The sequence below is a fragment of the Metopolophium dirhodum genome, chromosome 3 (assembly GCF_019925205.1).
Source record: "Metopolophium dirhodum isolate CAU chromosome 3, ASM1992520v1, whole genome shotgun sequence".
Taxonomy (NCBI): Eukaryota; Metazoa; Arthropoda; class Insecta; order Hemiptera; family Aphididae; genus Metopolophium; species Metopolophium dirhodum.
In genome coordinates this window covers 34,370,330-34,385,991 of record NC_083562.1, presented here as the reverse complement: position 1 = coordinate 34,385,991, position 15,662 = coordinate 34,370,330, and the positions used below count along the sequence as shown (strand labels likewise).

At 27.9% G+C, this 15,662-nt stretch overlaps 2 protein-coding genes across 3 annotated transcripts; one reads left to right on the top strand and one right to left on the bottom strand.

The window, feature by feature from the left end:
- Window positions 1–3,213: 3,213 nt before the first annotated feature.
- LOC132940453 (protein fem-1 homolog B) lies at window positions 3,214–11,255 on the bottom strand. 2 transcript variants are annotated; one of them, XM_061008074.1, is made up of 13 exons: window positions 10,456–11,255; window positions 10,193–10,370; window positions 8,958–9,161; window positions 8,458–8,619; window positions 8,203–8,404; window positions 7,201–7,344; window positions 6,475–6,649; window positions 5,468–5,611; window positions 4,479–4,705; window positions 4,158–4,271; window positions 3,946–4,073; window positions 3,741–3,887; window positions 3,214–3,660 (listed from the first exon to the last, which is right to left on the bottom strand). In XM_061008074.1, the coding sequence occupies exons 1-12, from the start codon at window positions 10,642–10,644 to the stop codon at window positions 3,751–3,753; spliced, it is 2,004 nt and encodes a 667-aa protein (XP_060864057.1). In that variant the 5' UTR covers window positions 10,645–11,255; the 3' UTR covers window positions 3,214–3,660; window positions 3,741–3,750. The 2 variants fall into 2 exon arrangements, with proteins under 2 accessions (XP_060864057.1, XP_060864056.1); XM_061008073.1 differs by having other exon boundaries at window positions 3,214–3,887.
- Window positions 11,256–11,477: 222 nt separating this feature from the next.
- LOC132940454 (ataxin-10) lies at window positions 11,478–15,637 on the top strand. The gene is given in 7 exon segments (XM_061008075.1): window positions 11,478–11,784; window positions 13,151–13,503; window positions 13,643–13,807; window positions 14,026–14,318; window positions 14,389–14,576; window positions 14,662–14,725; window positions 15,327–15,637. Coding segments are annotated over 6 exon segments (1,242 nt in total). The 5' UTR covers window positions 11,478–11,784; window positions 13,151–13,159; the 3' UTR covers window positions 15,515–15,637.
- The last annotated feature ends 25 nt before the right edge of the window (window positions 15,638–15,662 follow it).

Here is a 15,662-nt window from a genome sequence, read left to right as displayed (position 1 = left end):
TGAGTAAAAAAGCTTGAAAATTTAATAGAAGGCTCCTAGGTTATTGTTTCAAAGGCAGATGAAAAAAATTAAAAATCCTTAGTCACAGTTTTTAATTATAAGCATTTAAAGTTCAAATTTTGACAAAATACGGAAAAGTCACTAAAAATAGCAAATTATTTTGATGAGAATTCATAAAAATTTTTCTTTTTAAATCTAAGATTTGAAAATGTAATGTAAGATTACTCATAAGTTTGTCTACCTTTATCAAAAAAAAAATGTCTAGAAGAAACTTAAATTAAATTTTTATGAGCGTCTGAAATTTATATTTTTACAACATTTGATATTTACTCGATTTCTCATGTAACAATTTTCTTATTTTATTGTAATTAAAAAACGAATGACTGTAGATACTTGAAAATTTCACTGAATGTTTATATTAGCATTTTCTATACACCATAAAATGTTAAAAATGTTTTGACTCGTTTTGAGCTGTTTACGGACATTGTCAGTTTTCAATTTTTTTAGTTTTTTTTTTCTATAAATATCAATACATTTTTATTTGTTGGGTAAAAAAGCGTGAAAATTTAGTATATCGTTCTAATAGCAGTTGAAAAATATTAAAAATACATAGGCAAAATTTTTTTTTTATAAGCATTTAAAGTTCAAATTTTGACAACATTTATCAAATTTATAATTTATTAATTATTTTGTAGTAAAAAATGTATAAAATGTTTAACTTTTATGGCTAAGGATTGAAAATTTAAAACAAGGCTCCACGTAAATAGGTTATATATAAATTACTTTATTCACAATAATATCATCAAATATACTTGGTAATATCATAGGCTGTCTGACCGTTTTCGCTCAGAATCGTTTTTCTTATACAATGATATTATATCATTGAATTCAAATTTAACACCATCCATTACAGTGACCCACTTGTAACCTACTGTACAGCAGAGCGACATCCACTTATCCACCTTTTTTTAGTTTTTTTTTTTCCACAAATATCAATAATATTTTATTTGTTGGGTAAAAAAGCTTGAAAATTAAATACAAGGCTCCTACTATATTGTTACAATGACAATTGAATAATATTAAAAATCCTTAGTCACAGTTTTTATTTATAAGCATTTAAAGTTCAACTCTTGACAAAATACGGAAAAATCACGAAAATTCGATATTTATATTTATATTAAAATATGTTTTATTGATGTAGAAATAACGAAAAATTGTATACGAGAGAGGAGTGCAGTTTTCGCTGTACCGATCTACGTAAATTAGGTACAATATTATTATTATTATTGTAGTCAACCGGCGTTCGCGTGTCCTCGCTTGCGATGTGGATGTAGGCCTACCGGGGACACCACAATAAAAAAAAACGCGCAACATGTAATACCTTTAATACCTTATATTGTTTTAAAAGTTTTTAAATTTTTTAAAAACTTTATAAAAACATTTTAAAAGCATGCTTTTAAACAACATGAACGATGTGATATAATGTCGTTTAACAAGCATATAGCTGGTGGTGTGGAAACTTACGCGACGCTGCAGTCATCCTATACATCGAGTACATTGAAATAATAAATTATATACATAGATAAAACAAATAATAAAAAGATAAAACTTTTACAACAAAAGGCCGTGGTAGAGATTAAAGAAATATTATACAAATATACTTTTGGAGTGATACTGATCACAGGTGGTTTAAGCGCAAATTTACAAAACCTCGGGGGCTGGATAAATGTTTGCACGCTTCCCTTCATGACAAAATCACATTAAAAAATTATTATTTTCTAAACATCAATGCGGCGCTATATTTTTTAAGACTTTTAGGTATGTGAAAAATTTCTGTTTTAGATTTTTAATCAATAAAAAGTCCCGAATTTTGTATTTTGCAATACCATGATTGCAATAAATGGAATCTACAACCAATTTGTTTACATATTATGTAAAGGAAACGTTTCATAGACAGCATATTAATTATGATTTATGAACTGATTGTTCAAAATCTGCTACAAATAAATTTGACATAAATATTAAGCCTAATTCATTGCACTTATCACAAATTATTCTAAATATATTTTTGTACGTGTCTATACAGTTTTATTTAGAAGCAAAGCAAAGATTAATGGTACTTACCTATATAATAACCATATCTACCTACCACAGTTAAATTAAATTTTCACTGAATGTTTATATTACCATTTTCTATCACAATACCATTTTCAAAATATTTTGTCTCTTTTTATGCTATTTATAGGCAGAAGAAAATTTCGATTTTTATTAGTTTTTAAAAAAAAAAATTGCTATAAAAATGTTATTGTTGGTCAAAAAACTTAAAAATCTAATATAAGTACAAGACTTATCATAAGTTGTTAGTGAAAATTAAAAAAAATTGAGCGTAAATACAGAGTATTTTTTTTGTCACGCCTGCACTGAAAGTTTGGTTTTTGATAGCGGTCGAAGCGTTGGAAAGCGACCTTTTTCCATCCAGCGGGCGGTAAAGTGGAAATCCCCAAAAGTGGCGGGCGCACATATCACGCGTTTTCCCTGCACAACTAGACACTGAAATTTTAAAATTTATACTATGGTCCTTACATAACAAGAGTCAAAACATAACAATTTTTGGTTACATCTCATATTCATATTATAACCTCCATGCATGTCAATGTCACCGCCAACAAAAATAAAAAGCGTGATTTTTTGCTCAAGGAAAAACTTTTATGCATCGTAGAGTGCAAGTCTATAATTTGATTATTTTTTTTTTCGTTAGACAAGCATAAGTATTGACAATTTAAAACAAGGTTCCACGTAAATAGATTATATATAAATTACTTTATTCACAATGATATCATCAAATATACTTAGTAGTATTATAAGCTGACTGACCGTCTTCGCTCAGAATCGTTTTTTCGTATACAATGATATTATCATTGAATTAAAATTTAACGCCATCCATTACAATGACCTATTTGTAACCTTCTGTACAACAGAGCGATACCAACTGGATAGCTTTTTTCTTCTTAGTTTTAATTGTATTAATTCTAAAATATATTATGATCATAGAATTATATATATCAACCCATATAGGCATATTAACAAATGCAATGAATTTATTGCATAAATTTTAAATTATACATTAAGATATTTAAATAATCACTAGACACTAATCAATAATTTTTCCATATTATAAGAATTCACTTCAAATAAATAAAACCATAAGGTAGATAAATATGAATGAAATTGTATTCTTGTTGTTGGCAATATTAGGTAAATGGAGATGTTAGGACCATCTCCCTTTATAAAAATATGCAAACGATTAAAGAATATAAATTTAGACTATTTAACGAATTTAGGTTGACAATGTTTTTCCAAGCTTTCTATTAATTGAACATACTATGTATATATAGTTACAAGGTTAAAATATAACTATACCTATACATTACACATGTTTTTTTTTCTTATAGAAATCAGTAAATTATGTTATGCAGTTTTTAATATTCATAAGAAATCAACATTGTACATATTTGTATTCATAAAAATATTAAGAAATAAAAAGTTTATAAAAAATAAAAATATATACATGTAGGATAGATAAATCATAATAAAAATGAATTATGTTGAAGTCTCTTCAATATACTACTGTAAGCATTCATTGATCTGCCTACAGCTCACCTGCATAAAATGACGACTTTATTATTTACTTTTATGTCATAAAGAAGGTACTATTTTTATTGTCTGGATATTTTACTAACTATCAATCACTTAATGTAAATTAGTAAATTGTACTAATATTTTTGGCAATTGATCGCGGTAGTATTTTTTTGGACACCGGTACTTAAGCACACTGGCAGATAAACATTTCAAACTCCTTGGCATACTGTTTGTTAAATGAAATAATTCTAAAACAAAAAGTAAATATTCAGAATAAAATAAAGTTAAATAGAATAAAATAATTACTCGACAGATATCCTGTATGAGGACAAACCCCTAATTTGTTTACAAAATCTGTATGAGCACCAGCATTCAACAACTCCATGACCATTTTTCTTGTGTCTAAGTAATCACTGTCGTGTGGTATGTGAGGACTGAAAATATAAATATTGTAAAATAAATAACACAATTATTAATCTTAAAATAAATGTTAATAAAATAATGATACAAACACTTACAAATCTGTTATGAATTTACCAATGTAATGGAGGGGTGTATTTTTATCATTGTCAACTGCATCTACGTTTGCTCCACAATGAACTAATAATTTCATTGCAAGAAAGTTTGGAAAGCTGCAATACAAAATACAAAATATTAGTTGCTTTTCTAGTGTAAGACTCAACATAGAAAATATTAATGCACATACAAAATATAGGTCTTTTGATTACAGAATTTAAGTAAAATCTGGATTGCAGGAGTAAGTGTAAATGAATAGGTAAATTCAAATTGATTTTTTTCAGTTATTTTATTTAGTATTTACTTATATAAAATAATATTACCAGCAAATTCCTGTTGTGAAGATATTGTCAACATTTGTATCATAATTAAGACACAAATGAAGTAATGTTTGGCCTTTATTTGTTTTAAGTTCAAGTTTATTTATTTCCACTATAACTTTCATCAAATCGCCTACTAAGGGATCTTCATTATTACTATTTTGTAATAATGCGATACTTGTTATAATAATCAAACCAAGTGTCGACTTCATGTTTGAATAGTATTCATTCTGTAGAAAAAGATAATTTTATATATTAATTTCAATTTTTTTTGTCTATTATTTAAGGATACGTAATTCAATATAGTGGCTATAAGTATTCGCCATTATTTTTAATTAGAAATATAAATGTGTACTCCCGTATTATCCGGACTACCTGCATTGATCAATAACTTACCGGACTACCATTTTAGGTATAAACATTCATACATAATATTTGGACTATTACTATTTTTTATATATTAATTTTACTAATAAAATAATAGAAAATATTAAGATGCACATGTTTACCCAATTCGAAATAAGGTAACATTTAATAATATATAAGGTCTCGATAACAATATGAGTAGTTTAGATTATAGGATATTATAATAATTTATCATGAATTATCTTACACACAAATGTCTAATGGCATAATATAATAGATTTTATTCATTGATGTTGACAAAAGTACTTCTAAGTTCTAATACAGAGTATGCATAATTTTTGTTTGCCATTTCTGTACTGTATATTTAAATTTTAAATATTATGTAATAAAATTGTTATTGATTGGAATTGTTTTTTTTTTTTAGATAAGTTTATGTTGAATGACGTAAATACGTAATGTAAAATACACAGTAATAATCAACCTTAATATTTTATATTACCTATTGTATTAGTAAATTCTACGGTGTACGGTAGTCCGGTAAATTCTCGATCTACCTAGACAGCCTGGATAATACATAAACTACAAATGTAAATGTAGTTAATATTTGTAATTTATTAATATCATACCTTTGATAATTCCTTTTCAGATGAACATTCGACTTCAGATAATTTTTTTTTAATAATAATTAATTCATCACATGCAGATTGCAAAATATTCTTTAAATCTGATAATTTGATTTTAATATTATTTTTAATCATTTGACAAAACACCTGAGAAAATATTATATATGTTAAACATGGTCACGTGTAAAAATATTTAACGTTATCACTAAATTACTAATGGAAACAGAAGGTCAAAGAAATATTATTTTAGTTTTGAAAATGTATTTCTTAATAAATGTTATATTAAAGGAGTGTATATTCAAAATGGATGATTGTATTATTATTATATTATATATAAAAAGTATAACACTCGTTATAACTGTGTCAGATTCTTCTCCCGCCAAGTCATCCACCTGGTTCAGCTTTCAGAACGAAGACACGCCAATGTGCACAAGTTGATCGCCCAGTACCTTTCTTATTCTGAATAGAGTATAACTACCTATTACTCACTACTTACAATATAGAATAACATCCTACTATACTATTTAATAAAACAAATATATAATCTACATGAGGAAAACTATACTCAACAATTTAAATAACAAAGTAAAGATTCTAATAAAAAGTTGATCTGAATGTCAATCCAATAATACCAATGATATAGTTAATAAAAAATTAAATAAATAAAATAATTAGTGATCTTGATGATAATGTGTGTTACATTAGTAAAATTATAAAAAGTCAATATGTATAAACATAATATCATTAATATCTTATATGTAACACTACTGATGTTGATTTTGTTTCTTAAGTATCTATTTACTATGCTATGTTTAAATAATTAAACCGTATTTTTATTTTTATTTGTATAAGTATTTTACTATAAAACGAATTGTAATATCGATGAACTCTGTATACCAGATTCAATCTTATAGCTCAGTTGGTATTCGTATCAACTATTATTAGTATAATAAATTTATTGTAATTATTTAATTGTAATTTATGCTGAATAAATAAATATAAAATGTTACCTGTGTGAATCGTAAAAGATCTTTTTGGACACTATGTTTATTGTGATTAGCTATTTTTAAGGCATGATTCCAGAGAAGTATACATGGTGTAAAATTGTGTGCATCTGCATATACAGCACCACGGTATATGATTGATTGTAATAAATCTGGATTGTTTTCTCCTAAAATCCGTTCTCTACAATAATAAACATAAACATAAGCAAAAAATATATAATCATTTATTTATTTACATTTGTTTGTTATACTGCTGTTTTCTTTAATATAGTCTGTAGCTAAATATATTTACTATTTAATAAAAACATTTCTATTGATCCCCTTATAAAAACAATGACACTCAATCAACTTGAATGGCAGCAAGACACTCATCAAAAATGAATATTAAACGGCTCAAACTTTGGTCCAAAACATTCCTCTTTCATTAAACTCACACTCAAACTTCTAGATAATATCTTACAATTATACAGTTCTTAGATGATAACAAATTCAGTTCAGGGGTCGATCTCAATGGTCACAATCCTGCATGGGATGTTGGCCATAACCACAATAGCAATGTCAATCACACAGTTATTTCTAATCTTCGTATGCCTTATATTGGTGTTGCCAAATTCTACTGTCAACTTGTTGATATACCTCAGCACTTGTTTCTTCTATGGCTCGTTTTGAAGATAAAAAAAATATCGTATGTGAATAATAAATACCAAATTGTTGTCGATAAATTAAACATACCTAATCATCAGTGATTCAAAATGTATAGCTTCAGCATTGTCTTTTATATCTAATAATTCTTGTACGGTTTGACATTCTACTTTGTTATTGTAACATTCGACGGTTTTGTTAACTTTTTTATTTATAATTGGATGCTTCTCGTACCTAAAATTATATACAATTTTAATTATTTTGTTTATTGTTTACAATAATATACATTATAATTTTTTTTTTAAATAATATTCAAAAACTAGGAAAATTTTACCAATTATACATATTTTACAAAAATTAAGATTAGTGTTTATGTTACCTTAACCAATGTAACTATAAACAATTTGTATTTTTTTTAGATTTTATTAAATGAGTACTACAATCAAAAATAAAACTAAACAGTTATCAAATATTTTTTGTTTTTGAGATTTGACTCATACTTTTTGATGTAAAACTTTTTGCGTTTGTCTTAATAACCGGGTATTACTTAAAATCACACCATCAAGAGTAGTTACTAGTTAGATAAATCTCCGCTGAACTATTAAGATGACGTAGCACAGGCATTTGTTGTCTCTGTCTTACAAGTGCGTACATACCATATTTACGCCCAGCAGATTAAGTTTTACATCGTTAGCTAAAAATTTAACAAATCGACCTATTATGAAACTTGGTGGAAAGAACCTTATCTGTTTGAAAGTGTGTGTTTTTATGATAGTTAATTTTGTTAGCAAGTTTCGCGGATATAATACAGCGTAAATTAAAAATACTTATAACTCACTTAAAAACTGAATTATCATAAAAACCCCAAGATCAAACACAGACAATGTTATTACTATCAAGTTTCATAATAGGTCGATTCACTCTAATTTTGAAACGTACAAAGCTAAACGTGATCTGCTGAGCGTAAATTTGCTATGTTACGTACTTGTAAGATGGAAACAATAAATGCCAGTGTTACGTCCTCTTAAGCCATACATAGAACATTGTTAGAATCATAAAATTATATTATGATATACAAACTAAATTTCATACCGCCTTTTCATCGCTCGAATCAAAATATTATATCCCCGACGTAAGTCATAATGATCTTTGTCATTCAAAAACGAAGCACCTAGTAACTCTTCAGCCTCTATCATCTCTTCCCGGGTTAAATTTAATTGGTTCATCTCATCAATGAGACAATATACAAAATCATGATGTGTTCTTTCGGCTGCCACCAAAATTGGAGTCAAAGCTAGAAAAAAAATGACAATTAATTTAAATCTTTAATTCAAAATATATACACACATTGCCGATTTTTTAGTTGTTGAGCATTAAATTCTATGAGTAGTTTAGCAATTTCCAAATTATTGGCTTGTGCAGCAAAGTGCATGGCAGTAGATCCACAATTAGTTTGTATATTAATATCAGCTCCCTTTCTCAACAAATATTCAACAACTTCTTTGTGATCTAGGATAAAAATAATATTTTACCAATTAAATAAATAAATAATGGTTCATATTGATAAGTAGAGTAAAATAATTTATAAGCAACTGTAATATAAAATTAAAATTAATCTTTTAGTTCCACACAAACATTGCAAAATCGACTATAGATCTCACACAGGCCAATTAAATAAATTATAATGTTATAGTTATAATTATTAGACACAAGGAGATTTTATTTTGCTCTCTGAGTTTTCTAAAAATTGGTTTTTTAGAAAACACATAATTTAAATTAAATATTAAAATATATTTCATATATTTGAGTGCTGAAATGTAACAATAAAATTATATGTAGGTACTTACTATTATGAGAAGCAATCATAAGACATGTACTATTATATATATTGGTTAAATTAACATTTGCTCCATGTTCAACCAAATATTCAACAATATTTAGATGTCCTAAATAACAAGCTGCTCGTAATGGAGATGACTTAGTTTCAGTAAGAAAGTTAACATTTGCACCATTCTCAACAAGAATTTTGACTACTTCCATGGACCCAGTTCCTAGAAATTTAAAATTATCAATTAGGTAGGTCATAATAAATAAGAATAAGTAATAAATTGGGCCAACACTTGTATGCATTTGCATATTTTTATTGGTTGGTCAAAAAAATAGCTAGTTTATACCAAAATTTGTTTTATAACCTAACGATGCTGTATACAAAATTTTATTTTTGCATATTAAGGTATTTTTGCATTTTTAGGGCATATTTTAACATTTAGTATATTTTTGGAGCATATTTAAGATATTAAAAACTCAGGAATTACAAAATATTAATTTATTTCACTCATTTATGAAAAGAGGGAAAAGTGAAAACTTCTAACACTAGTCGTATCAAAGTTACATCTCTCATGTTTTTGTTTAACTTATTATTTATTATTACTTTAATTTTTATTTTTTAATATTTTTTAATACCACATTTCTGTAAATTATTATTCATTGGCAATAATTGTATTATAGTATAAATTGTACAATACATAAAAAAAATAAATCATTTTATCATTTTTAACAATAAAATTTTTTTTTTTTTATAGCAAATTTTGGTAATTTTTAGGGTATAACTGCATACATATTTTATAGATTTTTAGGGCATATAATTGTTGGCCTTAGTAATAAGTTAGATGATCGAGGATCATATAACCTATTTTATTAACTATTCTACTTTGGGCCGTTCTTACAATGTCCGGTTAAAGTTTACCGATACTTAACTGGCCGAATTCTGCCGGTAATATAATTTGTTATCAGTCGTTTAGCGTTAACATACACTATACCAGACATTGTAAGAACGGCTCTTAGACTCATCAAAAACTTTACATGAATAATTTTTAATAAAAACAAATATTGTACATACAATAATTAAAAGTACAGTGAATATGATAAAAAGTTCTAAGCGCTAAGAGTAAGGAACAAAATTTACATAGTATGTTAAAACTGGTAAGGAAGAAATTGAGGTTTTGATTACCATTTTAATAATTATCGTTTTATCTATTTTATGAAAGAATATAAATGTTTATGGATAAAATAATATACTGACCAGCCGCACACCAAAGTGCTGTAGCCCCTTTGACGAGTGAACCAAAATGTACTACATCTCCTATGTTGTCCACTGCAACATTAAATCTGTCAAACAATGCCTTCACAATTTTGATTTGGCCATTCAGGCTAGCCTCCATTAGCAGCGTAAATTGCTGATCAAAGGGGCTGGCGTAAGTCTAAATGGAGCAAAACATGAAACGTTATTAAACGGATATAGGTACCTACCAACTGAAATCTGTTTCACAGGAATCGAAACCTTACCCTATTGATTAAAAAATCTGTGTCGACGATCCCATCCATTTCGATTATATTAATAGTTTCGGTGAAGCGAACGTGCAGGTAATCTTTGTCAGTGCCCAATTCATTAGAGTAGGATGGGAACGAGTGGCAATAATAAGGATCCACGATATCTATTGGGGTTTCTGGTGTAACCAAGATGCGTCGTGACATTTTTAGGACAAAACGAACGGCGGTTACTCTTGCTCGGGCAAGTAAGTTCGTGTGTCCACTTGAGACTTCTCTCAAATCTGACTATTCGACATTCGTGTCATCCAGTACGTAAACAAGTAAATATTAATTACTAATTAGTTATTGAATATAAAAGTTATTAAACTATGGTAAAATTTAAACGACGTGTGGTAATATTTATGTGTGATAATCATTGGCCAGTGATTAGTGAACAGTGAAGGTGAGACACCATCGAGCGAATGACTGAGCAGTGAGCGTCCGAGTAAATAATGAGTAACGAATACCGAAACATTGATAATCAGTACAATCACAAACAATAATATCATTAAAAAAATGAATACAATTTGCATAAAAATAAGGACGGAGGTGCACAGAACAATAATATGTCAATATCCTCAATCCTGTGATGGGAGTATAGGAAACGCTATTTATATAGACAATAGGACGAGAGCGTATTTAAAATAAATAATATTCAAGCTAGGGCATCGGCACAACCACAGCTAACATATTTTATAAATGTATTGTCTATTTATCTATGAGTAGCAGACACTATAATACCATATTACACTATATTATACACTATACATTGTCTTATTCTGTGATAATACATTATAATATTATCTTAGGTGTTAGACACGAATAACAATACAAAATATTTAATATTAATATATCGTACAATATTTATCGTTTAATATTAATAGGCGTATTAATAATGTATTTTATTTTATCCATATTATTCTTTGATACTGGGGTACGATCTTAATTCGTGGTAAAAACCAGCTAACCTAAGTCCTAACTTGTCGCGACTAGTTCAGACGTGTTGGATGCTGGTAGCATGGTAGTTTGATAACGCGGAATATTCTGTGTTGATTATATCATCGTAATTTACGATTCGTAAATCGTTTTTTTTAATATAGTTATCATTGACAAAGTGTTGTACAGAAAATAATAAAATATATTTATTAATTATTTTTTACTATTTTTAATTATCGTTGTCCATAAAAAAATCTGGAATACGTGAATACCTAACACAAATAAACATTAAAAAATTTCAAAATTGTATTGCTGACAACTGACACAAGTGACAACCGACTTACCGTTGCATACTCACACGGAATCAAAGTAATTTAATGTTTATTATATTTTACTCTCTCGTTACTCAAAACAACAAGGCAACCACTCTAATATATTTAAATTTTAAATTGATTTGATCTTACGGCAGGTAAATGCGCATGCACATTGCACGCTTGCAATCATTTAAATTTGAATAGAGTCACAGATATCTATATTATATAATATGTGAATAGAGTATAAAATTGTTTTGTATTTTCCACTCAGCAGTCAATAATCAGTATTGTGATTTAAGTAATAAATTTAATATTATATTAGGTATCTTAGGTTTTGGTGTCCATCCGGCGTCGTGTTATTGTCGAACAATGTTATATTAAGGGGATTGAAAATGAACGGTTTTTAAGGAGTTCAAAGTATTGAGTATTTAAGTTGAAAGTACACAATTTTCAAATTGCATGCATGCGGGAATTATAAATGTGTGCTTTGTAAGTGATCAATAGTGTGTGTGGCTGTAGTCTGTACAATTTGCGCATGAACATTAAACAATTTATGTTAATTTGTACATTGTATGTACTTTTTGTCAATTCTACCAATGGACCAGATAACGTGATTCGACTTCTGAAAACTAATTTAAATTTGTTAATATAACTACTTGAGATCAATCAGGCCACATTTTAAGATGGGTATTTAGTTTTAATTTAAAATTTCAGAAAATTTTAAATTATCAAACAAAATGTATAGGAGTTTAGGAACAAAATTTAAAAAAAATGGTCTGATCAATCACAAGTAGACATATTAACGAATTCAAATCAGTTTTCAGAAAATTACTTTATGATGTACATCGGTATGATTGACAAAATATTGGTACATTTTGATTGAACTAACTGACCATTTGCAATCCTCTTAATCGTCATTACTTTCCGGGTTTAAGGGGCTGCTACACCAACATTTGTTTTCTGTCGCATAATATAGGAACATAGATATTCTGTGTATCCACGATTACGGCTTTCTGGTTCAGTTTAGGGAAAATGCACCTATTATATATTTTATAAAGAAGAATATTTTCTGTGCTTTGGCCGTATTGTTTTTTAATATTTTCATTATTTATAAATATAAGCGTGTTTTAATTTAACTTAATTTTGATTTTTTTGAACCATTAATAACTTATTCAATAATGAAAATATAAAAAAACTATCAGGCCAAAGCACAGAAAATATTCTCCTTTATAAAATATATAATACGTGAATTTGCCCTAAACTGAACCAGAGAGCCGTAATCGTGGAAATACAGAATATTTACGTTCCTATATTTGCTCGAGATAGACAGGGAAAACAAATGATGGTGTGGCTTAATAACTTCACTTCAAAAGTAGGTACCTAATTATAATTTATAATTCTTTCCGTTTGTGACTTCAAAGGCAAAAAATATGACGTCAACTGCAGGCCAACAGAATAACAATGTACAAGAGTTTGAGTGCTGCATAATGGACCTAAAAACTAGAAAACTGTCTGGACGGTCGGACGCTGATGGCATGAAAAACGCAACAGACGCTTTCCGTTGGCTTCGGAACAACTCACCCCGGCTTGATGATGCCGGCAAATGCCAACTATTGGATTCAGAACTGATTGAAACCTGTTTATGGTACTGTGACACTTTTTTTGCCAATGAGCCGTTGAGCCGCAGTGTATTGCTACAGTTTTTGGCCAACTTCTCTGTGGGCCACGAGAGCGCTCAACGCCAGATATTTGGAGGTTTCTGCGGCATGTTAAGGTATATTGTTCTATTTACAACCGCATAGTCAATATATGTGATATGCACTCTCATCTCTTCAAAATTCCTCAAACACATCAGGCAATACATTATTTATTCATATATCATTCACATTGAATACATAATTATTGTTTTTTAGACATTTTATTGTATCTTCTGGGGATTCCAAACTGTTGAACAATTCAATGATGCTACTGTATAACCTGTGTTTGTGTGATGTCAACTTCAGAGAGAATATCTTAAAAGATGTTAATATAGTTCAACAAATTATGACTCATTGGACTCAAAATGAAATAGAATATAGGTGAGATAATACCATTAATTTCATTGTACGAAAAACATCTAATGATTTTCAATTTTTCAAAATGAGACTTATTTCCTATTGACCCAGACATAAGTTTATAATTATATTATAATAGTATTTTGATAATTAGTGATAACATTATTCTAAAATTATTATATTTGTATAATATAGATAGATTGATTATAATAGTTAATAAATTAAAACATTTTTTTTTTTAGTAAAATATTTTTAGATTCAATCTTCTCAAATTCAAAAGATTTTTTATTAGTCCATAAAAATCTTCCTGATACTTCTAAAAATCAATTAATGAACATTATCTCCATTTGGCTTGACCATTATCATGAGGAAGTGTCTTTAGAAGTCATTGTTGTAATAAAAAACAATTTTTTTATCAATTGTGATGTAGAAAAAATAACAAGTCATGTAGTGAATGTTCTCGCTAAGGCTTCAAATATAGAAAAATTCAATTCTGAAATCAAAAAACACACTACTCTACTAAAAAAAATTATGGGTATAAGATTAGTTTCATTGTGATGAAACATAGATTGTATGATTGATAAATAATAAACATCGTATTTTAGATTTGTTGGTATTCATACATAAGCTTGCCAAGGATAATGATGGTTCAGAAAATGAATTTAGTCGTGTGAAGGATCTATCTGCTCTGTTTGATTCAGAAATACAAACACATAATTGATTTTGGTTCAAATCAGATCTTATAAGATTGATAGCAAATATGTGTTATAACCACCAAGAACATCAAAACCTAGTAAGTACATCATTTTGTAGCTTGAGTCACAATAACCTTAACATGTAAATACAAAGGTACATAATTTTAATACTTACTTTTACAGATGCGTACTGACAATATTATTCCCATACTGTTAGAGTGTTGTTCATTTGATGCTAAAAATCCATGTAAGTCTCATATTATATTATGAAAAGGGTCGGAGACGGTGCGTTTTTTGGTATAAAAACATGTCTTACAGGAAAAACTTTCACGTCCTGTAGAATAGTCGAATTTCTTTTTTTATTTAAAAGTAGAGAACATTTTGTAGGTTGGATCAAAGCCTATTTTTGAAAATTATAGTTATAGAAGCTGGAATATACATTTGAATAATGTACAATATTTGTTCTTTTTCAAACCTATTTTTCTACTACTATTTAAAGTAAAATAAAAATTATGTAATTATAGCTCACTCACACTAATATCGATTTACATACTCTCACACATGCACGTTCCGTGAACATATTGTGAATTAATTGCCTAATTTTTACTCCTTAATAAATGACCGGCACTGGCACCCTTAAGCTCAATGTTAGGAAATTGACGGTGGTTTTATTTTATACTTTTTTTGGTCTATGATAAATTGAACAACAAAACAAATTGTATAGGTTAAAATATAAGTAATATACAGTCAATTTTGTATTACAATAATTTATAAAACCAATAATACATTACTATTAGCAAATACAAGTTATTCATTACTATTAGTGAATCATTCAAATTTTGTTTCAGTGATGCGAGAATGGAGCTTATTTGCACTTAGAAATATTTTGGAAGGAAATCTGGATAATCAAAATTTTGTGGCTAATATAGATTCTGTTGGATCCATTGATACTGAATCATCAGTTACACTAACCGATACACTTAAAATGGCTTCAATTAAGAATTCTATTTCAGATAGCGACACTATGTTCATCTAAGTTAAATAATCAGTTTTAGTTCTGATTACCACATACCTACTTTTTATAACCAATGTTAATGTTAATTGTTCATATATTATGTAATTTTATACAGTATGATAATAAAATATTTTAATCTATCAATTTATGAATTGGAACGTTTTGGCAT

Bases quoted from the DNA above. Each gene is read 5' to 3' on its own strand.
- LOC132940453 (XM_061008073.1), bottom strand. From the start codon at position 10,644: ATGTCACGACGCATCTTGGTTACACCAGAAACCCCAATAGATATCGTG. The intron at 10,371-10,455 runs GTAAGGTTTCGA...TGCTCCATTTAG, and splicing joins CAGATTTTTTAATCAATAGG to ACTTACGCCAGCCCCTTTGA. The intron at 6,650-7,200 runs GTATGTTTAATT...TTATTATTGTAG, and splicing joins TTTGAATCACTGATGATTAG to AGAACGGATTTTAGGAGAAA.